This window comes from Acinonyx jubatus, chromosome E4 (assembly GCF_027475565.1).
Source record: "Acinonyx jubatus isolate Ajub_Pintada_27869175 chromosome E4, VMU_Ajub_asm_v1.0, whole genome shotgun sequence".
Lineage (NCBI taxonomy): Eukaryota > Metazoa > Chordata > Mammalia > Carnivora > Felidae > Acinonyx > Acinonyx jubatus.
In genome coordinates, this window is record NC_069395.1 from 64,781,739 (window position 1) to 64,803,080 (window position 21,342).

Genomic DNA, 21,342 nt, shown 5'->3' on the forward strand with positions numbered 1-21,342 from the left:
ACAAAAGCTATGGTGAATGTCAGAAGTTGAGAACAGACTGGAAAGGAGGTTCGTGAAGATGATCACTCAGGGATATTAAGTTTTAATAGCTGACAACAAATTCACTATACTGAAAAAAATCTGTGTGCTTTTAATCCCAGTGTCCACCAGAGGGAGCATCACATCTAAATTAGACTACTTGGGAACTCCCAGATGGAAAGGAGAAAGAAATCACCTGAAACTTGACCAACAAAAATTTTAGATGTAGCATATACAGAACTAAATGTGAAATCAAATTACAGCATCCCCAAAAAATTTTTCAAAGGAAACATTTATCAAATAACCAGACTGAGAACTTTAAAAGTACCTACAGAAATCCATTCTTCTCAGTTTAAAGTAAGTACACATTACGCAGAGAGCTTGAAATTATATGAAGCAGAGGTAGGTTGATTCAGTAAGTCTGCGGTGTGGCACAAACCTGCACTGCTAACAAGCTCCTGTGGACAATGGTGCTGCTGACCCACACGCCACACCTGGAGTAGCAGGAACTGAGTGACAACGTAAACTGAATTTCCAAACTCACGTTTTAACTCTTACATAAAGTTAGGAAACTGGTAAGGAGTGGGACCCTAAATCTTGGATGTAAACCCATGAAACTTGGTGCCTGAATTCCTAAATTCTGTTGAATTCCTTTTACCAGTAAAAACACTCTGAAGAGGGTGGTCTTCCCCTATGGTAAGGGCTGTGTGAAGGACTGCTGAACCCCCTCAGGAACTATCTCCACCACCTCTCAGTGCTTTAGATCTATGACCAGACTCAAGTCCTGGCAGACCCCAAAGGATAAAGCTAAAAAGTGTGATGCATTGGGAGGCTCATTACACACCAAAAGAATTGCAAGATTTTGTCAATTTACACCAACAAAAACTTGAGGAACACAGGAAAGGACCCTAAGGGTGTTGGGAGTATTGGATTCAGGTGGAAGATAATGCTGGATTAAGATGAATTCACTGATATGTGTGTTCTAAGCAGAAACTGTGCTCAACAGGTTGGCCCAAACAGCTAGGAACGACTCCAACAGTTTGGCTGGTTGGTTTACTGAAAGCTGGACCCTAAGGTGACCTATACTAAGTGAAGGGGAAACATCAGAACTTCTCTAGATACTAAAGAAGATGGAATCTGATGGCTTACAAGATCAGAATGCTGAGTGGATTTAATATGTAAGACTTGCTTACCTTTAACTATGTCCCCAGGAGGATCCAGAAAACATTCCATTCACCAAGCTAAGAGAAATATACTCACGAGAGGAACCCTGGCCTCCTTCAAGAGCTCTGTGATGGCTAGCCATGAGAAGCCAGGAATAAAAGTGGTAACTCCTGCCATCGAACTGGGCTTCCTAAATTGAGCAGGAGATGATGGGATCCTGTGGTGGCAGGGACCAAGTAGCAGCACATAATCATCAAAGACACGGTGGGAATGAACACCATAATGGCAGCCAAAACAGAACTAGAAAGGTTTTAACTGCAGAGATCTCTAACATTGGCTAAGTAATCACAGTGTCCCCAGAACTGAAATAGATGGGCAATCTAATTAAGTCTTGATAGTGTAACTGGTAAACAGAAGTATGACTTAATTCACCAAAATAAGAAAGTTATGGCCCCTCTACCAACTCCCAGATGTGAAGCACTTCACAGACCCAGAGTCTCTGGAATGAAGACAAGGTCAGGTCCTGTAAAGGAAGAATGCTACCACAGAGCCAAATATGGATACTGTAAATTTTCCACCTGGACTTCCCAAAGAGATCTATAGCTATTTATAAGGATGACTTTGGGGCACCTGGGTGGCTCAGTCACCTGAGCATCCAACTCTTGATTTCGGCTCAGGTCATGGTCTCACAGTTCAGTAGTTCGAGCCCCACACCAGGCTCTGCACTGACAGGGAGGAGCCTGCTTGGGATTCTCTCTCTCCCTATCTGTCTGCCCCTCCCCCACTTGATCTCTCTTTCAAAATAAATAAATAAAATAAAATAAATTTAAAAAAAGAGGATGACTTTGTACTGGGGAAGACAACATAACCAGACTTTGGGAGGTCTACTGGAAACTAGCTCTGAACTAAAGTTAACTCCTGAAAGCCAAAATTACCATTGTGGTCCAAACTTGCAGGAATAGCACCGTATGCTGTGCTGACTTTGTGGAGCCTGCTTGGGATTCTCTCTCTCCCTCTCTCTGCCCCTCCCCTGTTCACACTGTCTCATAAGTAGAAAGAGAGAGCGAGAGAGAGGAGAAAGAAAGAAAGAAAGAAAGAAAGAGAGAAAGAAAGAAAGAAAGAAAGAAAGAAAGAAAGAAAGAAAGAAAGAGGGAGAGGGAGAGAGAGAGAGAGAGAGAAAGAAAGAAAGAAAGAAAGAAAGAAAGAAAGAAAGAGAAAGAGCGAGTGAGCAGCGTATGGAAGTCAGAGGATCAATGCAGTTTGGGCTCACATTTACCTCACAGTGAGTCCAATAGGTCCCAAATCCACCCTGCAGTGATACTCAGTCCCCAAATACACAGTCGAAATAGACATCCTGAACAACTGTCAGAATCCCCTCTCTTATTCCCTTACGCACACAGTAATAGCTACTGTGGTGTAAAAGTCCAAGTGGAAGCCACTAGAATGCCTTTACCTACCTAAACAGTATAACAAAACCAACACTGCAATTTCTGGAGGATGTACTGCCACCATCAATGTTGAGAAAGATGCAAAGATGCAGAATTCTTCCACATCCTCACTTAACTTGCCTGTTTGGCCAATGCAGAAGACAGATGGATCTTGGAGAATGACAGTGGATTATAAAATACCAAAGTTACAGAATATCGAAGGGAGAATGTGATTCAGCTACAAGAGGAACGAAATCACCCAAGGATGGGTAAAGAGATTTCTTTTAATTTTTTTAAGTTTATTTATCGAGAGAGAGAGAGAGAGAGAGAGAGAGCGAAAGAGCAAAGGGGGGGGGCAGAGAGAGGGAGAGAGAATCCCAAGCAGGCTCCACACTGCCAGCACAGAGCCCAAGGCAGGGCTTGAGCCCACGAACTGTGAGATCATGACCTGAAGCAAAATCAAGAGTCAGACACTTGACCGACTGAGCCACCCAGGGAACCCTGGTCAGGGGATTTTGTATGTGCTCTTTTCAGGAGAGGGTGAGTGTTTTCAGCTGCGCAAAGGATAGTTCGGTGAAAGAATAAACTAGCTATAGTCGCCAAGTATGGTTAAGGATGGTTAAACAGGTATGCATGGTCGACAAGGGATGAACTACGATGGCTTCCATAGCACAGCAACACAGCAAGCTGGAACTACAGTTCCCAAAATCTCTTCTCTGTATACTCTAGGTTAAGGTTGGCCAAAAAAGACGGGTGACATCTGGAAAGCAGAAGTGAAGCGACCGTCATTACATTCTGCAGGGCGTGCAGGGTTTGCGTAGGTGCCAGGTACTGCTGCAGCCTGTGTGCATGGTCACTACCTAATGGCCCGCCTTGCTGGCCTGGGGCACCTATCAGGCCCTCAGCTCCCCATCTCTTCCTGAACCTCCTCCCACTTGTGGAGCCCAGTACAGGAACAGTTCTGTGGCAAAGAGCATTAGCAGTTTCTGCAGGCCGTCAGTGTCATTGAGGGTGCAGGCAGTGACTGACACTGGTTTCGATCTGTCCTCATTAGTTCCAACTGGATTCCAATGTGTTCTTGCTTCCCCCCACTCGGTATCTGGCGTCTCTTTCTGCCAGCCCCACTGACTTGAGGGCCACCACGATGCAGAGCAGCAGCATCTTTACCAACCCCCACAGCTATGTAAGCTGTAATCTCTGTAACGCTTAACCTTTGTCATTCCGTGATTCTGCTTCTCTGATCAAACCCTAAATTGATATAACCCCCTTCTGGAAAAACTCACCAGTCCCAGAGAATAACCCTGACAGCTGGGAGACACCAGATGACCAAATATACAGATACCCACTGGGCAAGAATCTGAACAAACACCCAGAGTTGTTCTTTTTCAACCTAAAACTTTAATCCCTCATTCTTAAATATGACTAATCAAAAATGACCAGACACTTGAGGACAGTTCTTTTATCTTTTCTTTCCTTTTACTATTATCATAGAAAGCATGAATCATTCCCCAAAGTACAGAGAACAGTATAATGGAACCCCACACATTCATCAACCAGCTTCAAAAATTATCAACATATGGCTAACCTTACACAACCTATACCCCCACCAACACCTCCCAACTACATTACTGTAAAGCAAACTCCAGGGGCACCTGGGTGGTTCAGTCATTTGAGCGACCAACGTCAGCTCAGGTCATGATCTCACAGTTCGTGGGTTTGAGCCCCGCATCGGGCTCTGTGCTGACAGCTCGGAGCCTGGAGCCTGCTTCGGATTCTGTGTCTCCCTCCGTCTCTGCCCCTCCTCCGCTCGCACTCTCTCACAAAAATAAACAAACATTAAAAAGTTTTTTAAATAAAGGATGTTTCACAACACGGATTTTTGAAACACGGATTTATTTTGATGATGCTCTTTACCTAAGCAAGCAAGCCTGAAATATAAGGAGACTTATATATAAGTTGGTTCTATAGTCTTTCTTAAATAAACTTACAATGGGACATTAAGTCTAGGAAGAAAAAAAAAATCATAGGACTCTCCACAGATGATGAAATGCTAAAGCAGAATTCAACACCTATTCTCTAATTTTTAATGTTAATTCATTTTTGAGAAAGAAAAAGACTAGGAGCAGAGGAGGGGCAGAGAGAGAGGAGGACACAGAATCCAAAGCAGGCTCCAGGCTCCAGCTGTCAGCACAGAGCCTGATGCAGGGCTCAAATCCACAAACCACAAGATCATAAACTGAGCTAAAGTAGGATGTTTAACCAACTGAGCCACTCAGGAGCCCCTTCAACACCTATTCTTAATTGAAAACTCTTCACAAAATAGAAATGGATACATAAGTATACAAACAGACCAATGGAATAGAGTAGAAAGTCCAGAGTTAGAGCCAACTAGTATAGAATATGAACACTTTCTGTCCCAGTGATTTGCTCCAATCTTTTTAATAACACATGATGGGACAGCTAGATAGCCATTTGGAAAAAGATAAAATTAGATCCATACCTTACACTATACATAATAAATTATTTTTTTTTTAAGTGGTCTCCATGCCAGTGTGGAGACCAACACAAGACTTGAACTCATGACCCTAAGATCAAGACCCTGAGATCAAGACCTGAGCTGAATCAAGAGTCAGATACTTAACCGACTGAGCCACCCAGGCGCCCCATACGTAACAAATTCCAAATGAATCAGAGATCTCAATATAAAGATTTAAAGTATACAAGTTCTAAAAGAAAACATGGGTGAACTACTCTATCATAATCAAAGTTAAATGAAATAATCTGAGAGAAAGCATTTCCAATATTTATCAAAGATAGAGGGCTAATACTGCGAATATGCAAAAAAGTGCTTAAAATTCGAAAGGGGGAGGGGTGCCTGGGTGGCTCAGTCGGTTGAGTGTCCGACTTCGGCTCAGGTCATGATCTCACAGTCCGTGAGTTCAGGCCCCACTTCGGGCTCTGTGCTGACCGCTCAGAGCCTGGAGCCTGTTTCAGATTCTGTGTCTCCCTCTCTCTCTGATCCTCCCCTGTTCATGCTCTGTCTCTCTCTGTCTCAAAAATAAATAAACGTTAAAAAAAAATAAAAAATAAAAAAATTCGAAGGGGGGAGAAAAGACCAAAAATCTCACAGATAAATGGACAAAAGATATATACAGACAATTCACAAAAATATATAAATATGGCCTTTACAACACATTAAAAAAATGTTTAACAGGGGTTCCTGGCTGGCTCAGTCAGTGGAGTATGCAACTCTTGAGCTCAGGGTCATGAGTTCAAGCCCCACATTGGGCATAAAGCTTGCTTAAAAGAAAATAAATTAAAAAAAAAAAAAAGATGTTTAACTTTAATGATAATGCAACTTAAATGCAAATTAAAACTATACTGAGATGTGCGCCGGAGTGGCTCAGTCAGTTAAGTGTCCCACTCTTGATTTTGGCTCAGGTCATGATCTCTCGGTTAGTAAGTTTGAGCCCTGTGTTGGGGACTCTGCACTGACAGCGTAGAGCCAGCTTGGGATTCTCTCTCTCACCCTCTCTCTCTGCCCCTCCTCCAGTTGAGCACGTGCTCTTTCACTCTCTTGAAATAAATAAACGTTAAAAAAAAAAAAAAAAACCTATACTGAGATACCACTTCTCACCCATCAAATTGGCAGAAATTCAAAAGCTTAACAATACACTCAGTCCACAAAACTGAGGGAAACAAGCACTCTCCTACATTGCTAATGGAAACATAAAATGGTACCACCCCATACAGGTATTGACACTTTGGCTTAGCAATCCCACTTCCAGGAATTTACCCTGAACATACACCTGTAACAGTACCAAAACACTTAAGTGTGAGGTTATTAATTACAAGTATTATTCACATTTGCAAAATACTAGAAATTACACAAATGGCCAAGCAGAGGAAATCAGAAACTATGGAACATACACAAAAGAATAAGAAAGATTCGGGGCACCTGAGTGGCTCAGTTGGTTAAGCATCTAACTCTTGATTTCGGCTCAGGTCATAATTTCATGATCTCACTGAGCGTGGAACCTGCTTGAGATTCTCTCTTTCTCCCCCTCTGCCCCACTGTCATGCATTCTCTCTCTCTCTCTCTCTCTCTCTCTCTCTCTCTCTCTCTCTTTCAAGAAAGGGGGGCAGGAAAATCTAAAACTGAAAGCAAAGTAAAACAAATGAACTCAATTATATTTCTAATTAATACCAGTAAATACATTAAAGGGAAAAAGAGAAAGAATACAAAACGGGTACAGTATTTAACTATACACTATCAGTCTTCAGCAGAGCAGCAGGGAAAGGTACACTGTAAACAAATTCAGTACCAAGTAGGAGCTTTTTTTTTTTAATATGTAGATGCAACAATTTGGAACAATTTTAGATGAGATACAGAGTTCAATAAATGAGTAAACAGGTTGATGTTGTTACTAAGAGGGTCACTGAAGCAGAAGAAATATACAATTATGTAATGGAGAAAGGCAAGAAAGAACCCTAAAGAGACAAATCTGACTTGAAAGTATTGGTGTGAACCCATGATATTCTAAAGTATATATACATATATGCATATGTATATATGTACACACATTTTCATGAACCTGCATACTTCATAACTTTGTCTGCTAAAAAGGTCAAAGCAAAGACATTCCAGTAGCAGTGAGCACACCAACATCAGATCTTGGTATCCAATATTATTCCCCACTAAAAGAATCCAGGAGTCCTCAGAGATATACTGATTCCAGGATTGGGCAGGATAATTACCAGATGAGCCTAAAACATTTGTTATACCAGAAAGTAAAGAAATGCTTAAAAAGGGGGTAATGGGGGGCTCCTGGAAGGCTCAGTCTGTTGAGTGTCCAACTTCAGCTCAGGTCATGATCTCACAGTTCCTGAGTTCAAGCCCCACATTTGGATCCTCTTCAGATACTCTGTCTCCCTCTCTCTCTGCGCCTCCCCTACTTGCTCTCTCCCTCTCTCTCTCTCTCTCAAAAATAAACATTAAAAAAAAAAGTTAAAGGACAGAATATCCACCTTGAAAGCTTTCCTACTAAAAAAGTCTGGTACAGGGGCGCCTGGGTGACTCAGTCGGTTAAGCATCCAACTTTGGCTCAGGTCATGATCTCACAGTTTGTGGGTTTGAGCCTCACGTCGGGCTCTGTGCTGACAGCTCAGAGCCTGAAGCCTAATTCACATTCTGTGTCTCCCTCTCTCTCTGCCCCTCCCCCACTCACACTCTGCCTCTCTCTCTCAAAAAAAAATTAAATAAAAATAAATAAACATTAAAAAAAAATCTGGTACAATTTGAGCACCAAAATAATTAGGTATGCAATTAATTATAAACCAGTGGAAAAAATGGAAATTCATAAAAAGACAAATAATGAGGAAGAAGGATGTGCCCTTGCTTATGGTAAAATGCTAAGCTGAATGCTAACTGCTAAGTGTGGGGGGAGTGCTATAGTTAGAAAATGAGCATTTTGCAAATGCCATACCACAGATTCAATCAAGAATCATCCATGGATGCTCAATCTAGAGGGAAATGTTAATGAACAGGAGTTTCCATGGTCTTAAAATGTCTTCCCACAGATTATTAGTTAGGAGACGAGGGGACTGCACACAGTGGAAAACAAGACAACAGCTTGACTGGGTTTAACACCACCAATGAAAGGCAGCTAAACCTTGTGAACCTCCAAATAGGATACCCTGAGGATACCCCAACCATGCAGCATCACAGCTGAGAATACATAACCAAATCTAACCATGAAGCAACACTAGATAAACCCAAAATGAGGAAAGTTATATTAAAACGGAAGGGAAGGGAACAGGGAGGCAAGGGGAAGAGGGGGAGAGGAAAAGGGGGGGAGGGAGAGAGAGGGGATGGGAGAAGAAGGAGAGGAGGGGAAGAGAAGGGGAGGGGAGGGGAGGGGGAGTCAATATTCAATGACAAAGAAAACTTGTGAAATGTTAAAGAAGGCCAAAGATAAGACAAATAAATACAAGACACGACCCTAGACACTGTATAAAAAGGGGAAAAAATACTATAAAGAACATTATTTGGTCATTTGGCAAAACGGAAATACAGACAGTAAAGTATTATGGTAATGTTAAATTTGAGGTTAATATATACAACTTTCCTACTTATTGGGTATACACATTATTTACGATAAAGGGCCAGGATATATGGAAGTTACATAATCAGAAAGAACATATGTACATGTGGATAAAGATGGGGGCTTAAGGGAGGACAGGGAGGAGTGTGTAAATGATATCAAATATTAATAATTTAATCTGGGTAAAGGGCATCCATATTTTTTTTTGTCCCGTTCTCATTCTTGCAACTTTTCTGTAAATTTGAAATTATTGCCAAACACAAGTATAAAAAAAATTTTAATTATAATGAGAAGAGGTTACTTTTCCATGAAAGTAGCTAAAGAAACAAGTAACAATTTGAAACACCAAAATGAATGTATGTCAAAAGGTAAATGTTCAAAATGATCTTACAAATAACTCCAGGTTCTAATTTCACATATTTTCTGCACACATAATACTAAAACTAACTCACAGCCCATGATACATAAGACAATAGATATATATTTAGGAATAATTCAAATACTTGATTATAAATGCAGAGTCCCTAGTTGCTTTTCCTCATATTCACTGAATATGAGCTGTTTCAGGATGCTATCCTATCCACTTGGTAAGTGCTTACTGAGTACTTACAGTGGGCTATATGTCATCTAATTTAACCCTTTGAAGTCTCTGCTACTCATATGTGATCAGCTTTAGCATCACCTAGGAGCTTGTCAGAAATGCAGAATCCCAGGGTACCTGGTTGGCTCAGTCAGTAGAGTATGCAACTCTTGATATTGGGGTTGTGAGTTCAAGCCCCATGTTGGGTGTAGAGATTACTTTAAAAAGGAAAGGGAAAGGGAAAGGGAAAGGGAAAGGAAAAGGGAAGGAAATGAGAATCTCATACCCAACCCAGACCTTACCAAATCAGAATCTACTTGAACAAAATCTTCAGGTGATTTATTTGCACGTTAAAGTTCAAGAAGGGCTGCTCTAAGTGAGCTGCTCTAAGTGACTCAACTAAATAGAGATTTATTTCTAGCTCCTACTAAATCTGATGCATGTAGGGCAATTCATCAGAGCAACTCTCCTCCAAGCTCTGACTCATGCTTGTTTCTCCAACTCAATTCATGGCCTCCACAAGGCAAGAGAGAGGGAAGAATGCACAGGATATTTTATGGTAGACCCAGAAATGGCTTATATAACCTCCAGCCCACACTCCATGGCCAAAAATGAGTCACAGGGTCCCAATCAAACTGAAAGGAGGCTGAGAAATGTAGTCATCTTGTGTGCTCGCTGAGGAAAATGAGTAAAGTTTAGTAATGGATACTGAGAACACCAAGGAATACCAAGGAAAAGTTAAATAACCAGGCTCACACAGGGGCTGACTATCATGAGGACTGGCAGTAGTCCTACCTTCCTCAGTTCAAACTCTAGAGCCTATGACCAGCCAGTGAGCTTACTCACCTTCTAGCAAGAGGTTCACTCTCAGTCTAATCAACTGATGCTTCAAAAAAAAAAAAAAAAAAAAAAAAAAAAAAAGTGGGACATAAGCTGGAAAGCGTTTCTAAGACATCTTCATCCCAAGCTGCACACACTGTTTTATACAATTTCAAATGAAACAAAGTCTAAGAAAGACTTTCTCAAAGTGTATTTAGATTTCTAATTACAAAAAAGAATACAAGCTTGACTGGGATAAAAATACAAAATATAAAAAGTACAAAGGAATATCTTCCCTCCCACCTCCAAGTCCCATTCTCAAGAAGTATTAGAATTCCGGGGTGTTCTTCCAAACTTCTTCTATACACACAAGTACATATATGCTCACACAAAGATTTATTGGAAATATACATTGTCCTCCAACTGTATTCACCCAGGAATGCATCATGGACATCCATCCACATCTGTACATATGGATCTATCAATCTGAACAGCTAGACAGTATTCTACAATATGGCTACGCCACAACTTAACCAGTCCCCTTATTAACAAACATTAAAATTCTCTCTCCCTTTTTAATTATCAAACTGCTATGCTAAGTATCCTTGTACAACCACTGGTATTTGTATTTCTGTCAGAATTCCAAAAGTAGGGTCAACAAAATATAGTGCTCAATTTTTACAGGTACTATAAAATTGCACTCCTACAAGCATATGAATGTTCTCTAGTCCATATTTGTGTTCGTAAGGAACATAATAGACACTTTTTTCAGATTATCATGAGAATTAAGTGAAATAATACACAAAATAAAGCACTTAAAATCATGCCTGGCATTGCTAACGGTAATGAATATTAGATACTGACTAATAATATTCAATCATCACATACCATGGTGACAAGTAACTAGAAGGCAGCTCTCTTACTTTCCCTTGATAATCCACATTAATCACCATCCCAGGGCACGTGGGTGGCTCAGTCACTTTAGCGTTCAACTCTTGATTCTGGCTTAGGTCATGATCTCACGGTTCGTGGGATCAAGCCCCACGTCGGGCTCTGCGCAGACATTGCAGGGCCTACTTGGGATTCTCTTTCCCTCTCCCTCTGCCCCTCCCTCCCTCACTCACTATCTCTCTCACTCAAAATAAATGAATAAACTAAAAAAAAAATGTTTTTTAACGAAAAAGTTTGTTTCACTAAAAACTTTGTTAAAATGTAATAATTATGTTTGAATACGTATTTTCAAACTTACCAGTTTTTTTTATGCAGTAAAGTCAATAGAGATAGCCACATAAGTAAATCCTCTTCAGTCCTAAATAACTGTTTTTATTTAAAGACTCTCCTATGAAATCCTTCCCAATTTTTAAGAGTGGGTTCTGACACTGAAAAGTTTGAGAAACACTGCTCCATGGTATCAGGTACCTCAAATGACAGCGTATGTCAACAGCGGGCAAACCACAGACATTAACCCATTGCTTCAATTCTCCTTCTGTGAAGGTCTGAGGCAACCTGAGAAGCTACAGAAGACTGTTAGTAGGTTTCAGAGATGGAAGCACAGGTGGAGAAAGGCAAATCAAAGTGCAGGGGGGAAAAAACAGAATGTTTCAATATGAACAAATCAGTGACCCTTCCCATGACAAAAGGGTCTATGATAAAAACCTGACACCAGCTGGCTGGCTGGTCCCAAAGATGTGTTGCCATGTGGGGGAACCCAGGATCCCAAACTGGGCACTCTGTACCAGCAGAAGCCACAATGACCATGGTGAGGGGAAGTCTGAACTTTTGAGTTCCAGGCACCGATCTCCATCCCTGTCCCCACAGTTGCTCTGTTCATGAGACCTCTGAACAATCATCAGGCTGTCTGAAGAAGAATAACTTACTGCTATCCACAAAGCAGGTCGTCCTGTCTGATTAAGAATGTCCTCTGCTGTGGCATTCACATGGACCAAATGTTTGCAGGCTCAGAACTCTGCCATACTGCCCTTTGCCAAACTTCCTTGCAGAAGAAAAAGAAGCAAAAGAAACAGGAATTATAACTCCCACTCAAAAAGAAAAATGGAATTCATATCCATAGAGTCCTTTCCCACCCACCTTATTATCAGTCCTTCCTTGATGCTCAGGTATATCCATTAGCCAGTGCCCAGGAATCTGCAAGTCCTGACTTCAAGCCATCTCTCAAGGTTCTACTCTTTGAGGTCCTTCCTTCAACCTCCAAAGCCCACCGCCCCTCTTCCCAAGAAGAGTCTATAACACAACAACAGTTCACCAGCACCTGTTGCTGACTTATTTCACTAAACCAGCTGAAAACCCACAGAATGCCTTTTACCCATTACGTGAACAGAGGTGAGTGCCCATCTGTCTCCACTTGGCTGGTTCTCCACAGGCCCTTAAATCTTGGCTTAGGAAGCCAATGTGAGAATTCTGCCTTTGCCAAAACTATTCATTCCAATGCCTAACGTTACTGGTACCTTCACTTAGAAAATTCATCTAACACCTCAGCCTCTCAGCTTGCTGCTCATTCTAACAATCTTCTCCCCTATCTCCGCCACCTTCTGCCACACCTTAAACCCTCTTGCTCCAGCACACACACACCACTTCTAAAGCACACGTGCATGTATATGCACATCAAGTCAGCCCACTCTGGCCACTCCACCTCTCCCTTGACCACATCATGTCCCCTAATCCACGGATTTCATCACAGCCCACTGTCCATCACCCTCCCCTCCTTATGACCTAAGTCCCTTGCTCAAAAATCATGGTGCCTGATTATCCCTGCCTTGCCTACAACTTCAACTTCCTTCTCCCACTCTCCATCCACTAAACTAACCTGGCAATCCTGGGTAAACCTAACTCACAGTCAAGTAGCTGACCGCGGGGTGAGAAAAAAGCCCTCCCCTGACTGCTCTCACTTCAAATGAATGAACACAAGTTTTAAGTGGACCCTCGGCACGCCCAAGCTATCCTACTATATTTCACTAGGCAATTCACTCTTCTAGAATATTTCAAACCTTCTCTTAAGACTGAGTCACTCAGCAAGACTAGTCACTTTCCTAGCTGTCCTCAAACCTTTCAATCACCACTGTTGCCTTCTCTGGCACTCTTCTTCTTACCTCAGTACATGAAGGTATTCCTGCCTCCACACTAGGTTCAGTCCTTAGCCAAGATGGATTACATCATCTCACCACACACTGTTCCTTTTTTGCCCTTTATTGCCTGGTCATATCTATCCACACTGTAACTCAAATGTAGCTGCTTTATTTTCTAGAACAGATCAAGTCTGTAACATGAACATAGGGCTGTTTTTTCTAATAATTAATCTAATCTTCCTTACGAACACCCACCCTAGGAAATGGCCAGAAACCTAAAATTCACCAGATAATATGTCGGTCTCTTCCAGTTAATATTCAGACATTTAAGTTTATCTCCTTACCAGAGCTGGTTTAAATAGCTGCTTTCAGGTAAATTTTTATCCAAATGGGGCTGAAGGGACATCCTTATGGTGGCAAGAAGACCTAGGATCTTCGTGTCTCTGTGGATGCTCACTGAACTCTGCTGCAAAGAGGAGATCACATCCCATGGCTGGACTGGTGCCATCTCACCTTTTGGGATGTCATGCCTGCTCCTACCCCTATATCCATGATCCTGACCTTCAGTCTAGAATGGTATGATGCCTGCTGTCTACCAGGACTCTCAGCTCCTCCGCATCCCTCACAGTGGCATGAGAACTATTTAGCTTCCCCAGGTTCATCCATCTATCTATCCACTTCCTTCTACCCTTACTGTGCTCTATCCCCGTGTTGTCACAGCATTAACCCACATAGCTATGCCCTCTAGAGATTCCAAACAAGGAGCACAGCCAGACTTTCACCTTTCGAGCCTTTTTGTTTGTTTTTTAAGTAAGCCCTACACCCTATATGAGGCCTGAACTCATGACCATGAAATCAAGTTGCATGCTCTACTGACAGAACCAGCCACAGACCCAATCAAAAGCCTTCTACTTTGGACTGTCCCTTCAACCTATTTAACACCCTCATCCTAACCCCAGAACTTTGGCCAGACAAGGAAGCTCAAAACATGTATTTCTGGAGCAGCTGCCTGTCTCAATCAGTGGACCACGGGACTCTAGATTGCCAGGTTATTGAGATTACTCTTTAAAAAGTAAAATCTTTCAAGAAAAGAAAGAAAGAAAGAAGAAAGAAAGAAAGAAAGAAAGAAAGAAAGAAAGAAAGAAAGAAAGAAAGAAAGAAAAAAGAAAAAACATGTATTTCTCACAATCTGTTTTCCCTACCTCTGTCCCCCTTCTTCCCATAATTCAGGGCTGAAAAAGATGGACTTTCCATTTCCAATTCATCTTCCGTCCTCCTGAGAGGCACTAGCCTCAAGTTCAGCCATAATGACAGAAGAGATATCATATCCTCCTTAGCCCATAGAAGAAACTATCATTAGAGAATGTCAGAGGAAGTTCTTGATAGGAAGCTACAGGCAACTTGGAACTTTCGAAAACCAAAAACAAACATACAGTGACTTAAAATTCCCTAAAATACTATCCTTTCACAACTTCAACAGTTACCATCTCCTGTGTGCTAGGCTCCAAGGACATAACAGGAGAGAGTTAGGTCACTAAACAGGTAAGTTTTACAAACAAAATAATTACAAATGGAATTTTATATGCTGCATTTACCAAAAGAGAAAACACAAATAACCTGTTTGTCCATGTGTTCCAGCTATCAAACTAAAGAGGTGAGGAATACAGAAAAAGGATAATATAAATTATTTCAGGTCACAATTTCGTATCATTTAATCCTTCCCCAATTTATATACTTCATTTTTTCACTTGCAACATAAAAAACCAGAAGCCAATCCTTAATGAGAGGAAAAAAAGCAAGGGAAGCCATGAAGCAAATTCAAGTTTCTCTGTTAATAAAAATAGGCATATGGAAACTAATTTGACAATAAATTTCATATAATAAATATATATATAAATAATAATGAAATAAATAAATAGGCAAGAACTAAAGCACTGTTCAAATACCCCAAGGCTAAAGGAAATCAGGTAGAGTGAAGTAATAAAGTAATTATAATAAATATCTGTTATTTTATGTTGTCACCACCCCAAAACTGTTATTGCTACAAACTAATATTTTCATTTCATTTCTTTTTTAATTTTTTTTAATGCTTATTTATTTTTGAGAGACAGCGCACAGGCACAAGCAGGGGAGGGGCAGAGAGAAAGAGAGAAAGAGAGAGAGAGAGAGAGAGAGAAACAGAATCCAAAGCAGGCTCCAGGCTCTAAGCTATCATCACAGAGCCTGAGACGGGGCTCGAACTCACCAACTGCGAGATCATGACCTGAGCCGAAGTAGGATGCTCAACCGACTGAGGCACCAGGGCGCCCCACCATTTCTTGATTCAAAAGGAAGACAGAAGGGCAAGGACAGCTAGAGGAAAATTCGACAAGATGTCTGTAACACAAACTAAAAGCTTACTATGTGTCAGGCATTGGGGTCTCAAAAATTGAAAGATTACCTAATACGTACAATTAAGGATGAATGAATTTCACTTACAAGATGACAACACAGAAACTTTATCCCAGTGATGGTCATTCAGTTGTGGTAGAAAACTTGAGAAACACGACAACCACTTACGTGAAAGTGTTCAACAGAGCACCTACTATGACAACACAAGTGAATATATCCTAGCAATCCAAAATAAGTGCAAATGTGTTTTTTGTGTAGAGCGCTACTAAATGAGTGTGTTAGTATGAAACTTCCTTTAGTTTGTTTTAGTTTGGATGCTTGGCATTTACTGAGATCCCTTTTCCTATGTTTATGTTTGCTAATTTCCCCACTATCTGAACACTGGTGGAAACAGAGCCTGCCTCCTTTCTAAAAGCCAAAAAGGCCTAATACTTACCTTCTCAAATTCCATTGCAGCTAGGATGCAGGCAGTGACCTAATCCCAGCCAATCCAAGACACCCACTGACGATTTTGAATCAGAAGCTAATACCACAAAGAAACATGGTTGAGAAAGCAACTTTCCAGCAATACCCAGTTTCCCAGCAGCAGCAGGGCCCAGGATCAAGGTGCTGGTAATACATGCCGTAAAAACCAGTATTACCAGACAGCATCAAAAGTGACCCACTCCCCAGGTCTCAACCCCAGCTGCTTCTGAACTGTAATCCTGACTGTGCAACTTTCCTTGGTTCCTGCCCACTGGCAGAACTGGAGCTCCTCCAGACCTCAAACCAATGCTAAGATCTCCCCAATGCTCTTGCATTTAATTCCTTTTTAATTCCTTTTTTGCTTAAAGCATAACTAACAAGTAATTTCTTGCCAATAAGAAACATGAGTGATAGCCAACAGGAATGAAATAGTATGGTGAATAAAGAAGCATCCCACCCACAAAGGACTGGGTCTGTGTAGTCTACTTTGGAAAAGAGACAATTCTGTGTGTCATATGACTCAAGTTCCGCTGATAATTCAGTTAATAATGTGTCACGTATTAATTCCAAAACGTTTCCATCCCAACTACTAAATAACGTTGCCAGTCCAATTTCATCTGGAAGATGACCCACACCTTCTTCATCAAGCAAGTTCCCTACTGTGGACTAACTACCTTCAAACTCTAAATATACCCACAGATGATTCAGCAGGATGAAGAGCCCAAGTTTCTAATTTGCTTGAATAAGAATTAAAGATCTATAACTTTCAGGGCGCCTGGGTGGCTCAGTTGGTTAAGATTCTGACTCCTGATTTCAGCTCAGGTCATGATCTCATGGTTCCTGAGATGGAGCCCCACGTCTGGCTCCACGCTGACACTGGGGAACCTGCTTGGGATTCTCTCTCTCTCCCTCTCTCGCTGCCCCTCCCCCGCTCAAAATAAATAAATGAGCTTTTTTCTTTTAATGTGTAACTTTCAATGTGGGGGACTTCAGCAAATAGTTAAGTCTCTTCTTTTTAATGTTTACTTATTTATGGGGGGGGGGGAGGGACACAAGTGGGGGAGGAGCAGAGGAACAGGCAGAGTGCGAACCCCAAGCAGGTTCCTGGCTACCAACACAGAGCCTGAGTGGGGCTCGAACTCACAAACGGTGACATCATGACCTGAGCTGAAATCCAGAGTAGGATGTTTAACCCACTGAGCCACCCAGGCACCTCAAAAGTTAAGTCTTCAAAGGAATTAACTGTTTTCAAAACTTTTATAAGTTCTGAAGTTTACAAAAACTTCAAAGTGCTCTCTCCTCAACAGATTTTTTGTTGTTGCTGTTGTGGTTACATCAGGAAGATACAGATACAACTGTTATTTAATGATCTTAAAATACAAAAGTTAAATAAATTCCTCAACTACAAATCAAATTAGGACTTGGTAAGATTTTATTTTTTTAATGTTTATTTATTTTTGACGGAGAGAGAGAGACAGAGCATGAGTGGGGAGGGGCAGAGAGCGAGGGAGACACAGAATCCAAAGCGGGCTCCAGGCTCTGAGCTGTCAGCACAGAGCCTGACGTGGGGCTCGAACTCACAAACCGTGAGATCGTGACCTAAGCCGAAGTGGGACGCTTAACTGAGAGAGCCACCCAGGAGCCCCAAAAATGTTTATTTATTTTGAGACAGAGAGAGAGAGCAAGTGGGGAGGGGCAGAGAGCGAGGGAGACACAGAATCCGAAGCAGCACCAGGCCCTGAGCTGTCAGCACAGAGCCTGACGTGGGGCTCGAACTCATGAACCTCAAGATTATGACCTGAGTCCAAGAGGGACGCTTAACTGACGGAGCCACCCAGGAGCCCCAAAAATGTTTATTTATTTTGAGACAGAGAGAGAGCAAGTGGGGGAGGGGCAGAAAGAGAGAGGGAGACACAGACTCGGAAGCAGGCTCCAGGCTCTGAGCCATCAGCACAGGGCCCCACGCGGGGCTCGAATTCACAAACCTCAAGATTTTGACCTGAGCCCAAGTGGGACGCTTAACTGACGAAGCCACCCAGGAGCCCCAAAAATGTTTACTTATTTTGAGACAGAGAGAGAGCAAGTGGGGGAGGGGCAGAGAGAGAGAGGGAGACACAGAATCCGAAGCAGGCTCCAGGCTCCGAGCTGTCAGCAAAGAGCCTGGCCCGGGGCTCGAACTCACGAACCGTGAGATCATGACCTGAGCCAACCGGAGCCGAGGTCGGATGCTTAACGGACTGGGCCACCCAGGCGCCCCAGGCCTTGGTAGATTTATGGTCAACCTACCCATTTGAATTCCGCAACCACCTCCTCACCCCCGTCCACCCAAACCCCAGGCTAAGCGGTCTGCAAGAGCAGTCCTGGAGAGCGCCCCCCTCCGGCATACCACCGGAGCTCAGCGACACTCGCTGCCTGACTACAGTTCCTATGACTGTGCCTGTGTACTGCATATTCCCACAACCTGCGTTCGCACAGCCCTTCACATCCGCCCAGGGCCTCAGGCTCGTGACTCTCGCACCCCGCTATGTGGCTGAGAGTTAGCCATTACGCGCACAGCGCTTCACGCACCCTCAGTAACTCGTGCTCCCATAGCACTGCTGCGTCTCTATTTCAGCCCTTCTGATTCGCTGCAATTCATTCTCGCTCTCACTTAAGTGCTCCTTCAGGATTCTTAAGGATGTCCCGTTCATCTCCACGGGTTCCCAGGCCACACACAACCTGGACCCTGGAACGTGTTCTGTAAACACCGAGATTCTTCCGCCTCCCGCAAGCCCGGTCCTCTGCTAGCGGGGCCTCAGCCCTGGGCCGGGTTTTTACGCACCCCTGCACCCGCCCACCCCGACCCCCGCCCATTGTGACTTCCAGGGCCGCCCAGGACACAGACTTTTTGTTCCCCAGGAAAATTACCCGTAGCGCAACACCGCTCCTCAGCTCTGCCCCCACCGGCTCCCTCCAATTCCTAGCGCAGCCCCGGGGCGGGCGGGGGTGTCAGCGGGTCCAGCTCCGCAAACCACCGCCCCCCCCCACCAGAGCTGGAAGGGCTGAGCCCGGAACGCCCCCAAAGCCCGGCACGCAGCACCTTGTCAGCCGCGACGCGCCTCCGGGAACCGCGCGGGGCTGCGCATCGGGGCAGCGCCCCCATATCGGCGCACCCACGGCCGTGCGGTCTCGCGCGGCGGGCGGCCCCACGATGTCTCCCCGCGCCGCCCCGGACTCGGGTGGGCGAGGGCGCTCTGTACGTACCCGAGGAGGCAGCGGTCGCAGACGACGCCACGACTCCCCTTGCACACCGTGTACGCCAAGGGATCTGAGCGGAAGAGCAGCTCTCCGGGGCGCAGCTGCACCAAGGCGCGCAGCCCATTTCCCCTGTTGGCGGAGCTGAACTTTTCCACCTTCGGCGGCTCCATCACCTCAGGTCGGCACCTCAGTCGTCCTCCGCTTCCCGCAGCTGGCGTCTCGCGTGCCGCCGGGAGCCGCGCGCCTGCGCCCTGCGCGCTCACGTACGCCCGAGGGGCGGGGCGGGCGCGCGGGACCTCCGCGCATGCCCAGACAGGGTCTGGAGGAGAGCCGGGGCGGGAGCCTGGGGTGGTCGGCACGGGCCCAGCCTAGGACTCCCAGGTTTGGAGGCAGGTTCCAGAGTAGCTCCGCGAGAGCAGCGGTGTTCACACACATTCGGTATTTTGTTGGGGACCCTACTCCTAGATCACACAGTTCTTAGCATTTTGCCATTTCTGTCCATTTTCTCTCCCCAAGTATGTAGGTATGGTTGTTGAACCCCTTGAAAGTAAGTTGTGTTGTTGAATCATATAAAGGTAAGCTGCAATCATCATGAAATCTCATAAGTGATGCATTATAACATTTCATAATTAAATACTGCCACATGCATTTCCTCAGAATAAAAATACACAGTAGGACTACAATATCATCACCCCAAGGAAGATTATTCTATGCTACCAAGTAAAAACTATATTCATTTTAAGAATGGCTCTTGTAGCTTTCTTTTAAAAACCAGGATCCAGCAATCCCTATCAAAATAATACCAGCATTCTTCACAGAGTTAGAACAAATAATCCTAAAATTTGTGTGGAACCAGAAAAGACCCCGAACAGACAAAGCAATCCTGAAAAAGAAAAGCAAAGCTGGAGGCATCACAATTCCAGACTTCAAGCTGTATTACAAAGCTGTCATCATCAAGACTCTATGGTACTGGCACAAGAGCAGACACATAGGTCAATGGAACAGACTAGAGAACCCAGAAATGGACCAGAAACGTATGGCAAACTAATCTTTGACAAAGCAGGAAAGAATATGCAATGGAAAAGAGACGGTCTCTTTAGCAAATGGTGTTGGGAAAACTAGACAGCAACGTGCCGAAGAATGAACCTGGGCCACTTTCTTACACCATACACAAAAATAAACTCAAAATGGATGAAAGATCTAAACATAAGACAGGAAGCCATCAAATCCTAGAAGAGAAAACAGGCAATAACCTGTTTGACCTCAGCCACACCAACTTCTTACTTGACATAGCTCCGGAGGCAAGAGATACAATAGCAAAAGTGAACTATTGGGACATCATTAAGATTAAAAACTTCTGCACAGGGAAGGAAACAATCAGCAAAACTAAAAGGCAACTGACAGAATGGGAGAAGATATTTGCAAATGACAAATCAGATAAAGGGTTAGTGTCTAAAATCTATTAAGAACTTAGCAAACTCAACACCCCCAAAAAACAAATAATCCAGTGAAGAAATGGGCAAAAGAAATGAATAGACACTTCTCCAAAGAAGACATCCAGATGTCTAACAGACGCATGAAAAGATGCTCAACATTACTCATCATCAGAGAAATACAAATCAAAACCACAATGAGATACCACCTCATTCATGCCTGTCAGAATGGCTAAAATTAACAACTCAGACAAGGATGTGGAGAAAGGGGAACACTTGTTCACTGCTGGTGGGAATGCAAACTGGTGCAGCAATTCTGGAAAACAGTGTGGAGGTTCCTCAAAAAATTAAAAACAGAACTACCCTATGACCCAGTAATTGCACCACTAGGTATTTATCCAAAGGATACAAGAGTGCTGATTTGAAGGGACACATGCACCCAATGTTTACAGCAGCACTATTGACAAGAGCCAAAGTCTGGAACGAGTCCAAATGTCTATCAACTGATGAATGGAGAAAGAAGATGTGGTATATATATACAATGGAGTATTCCTCAGCGATCAAAAAGAATGAAATCTAGGGGCACCTGGGTGGCTCAGTCAGTTAGGCATCTGACTTCGG

General features: G+C 43.3%; 1 protein-coding gene and 1 long non-coding RNA gene across 5 annotated transcripts in view; both read right to left on the bottom strand.

Annotated features, from left to right (window-relative positions):
- The window catches only part of LOC128313028 (uncharacterized), a 37,982-nt gene extending 18,694 nt beyond the window's left edge, over positions 1–19,288 (bottom strand). The window contains exon 1 of the long non-coding RNA XR_008293135.1: positions 18,620–19,288. This is a non-coding gene — a long non-coding RNA (uncharacterized LOC128313028). The remainder of the gene's footprint in view (positions 1–18,619) is intronic.
- The window catches only part of SMYD3 (SET and MYND domain containing 3), a 682,604-nt gene extending 663,050 nt beyond the window's left edge, over positions 1–19,554 (bottom strand). For 2 of the 4 annotated variants that reach the window (XM_053209275.1, XM_053209273.1), the window contains exon 1: positions 19,295–19,553. In XM_053209275.1, coding sequence (XP_053065250.1) covers positions 19,295–19,458 — 164 coding nt within the window. In that variant the 5' untranslated portion in view covers positions 19,459–19,553. Of the gene's footprint in view, positions 1–19,294 lie in introns of all 4 variants that reach the window. The other 2 variants (XM_053209274.1, XM_027046248.2) reach the window with 2 other exon arrangements.
- Between the last annotated feature and the right edge of the window lie 1,788 nt (positions 19,555–21,342).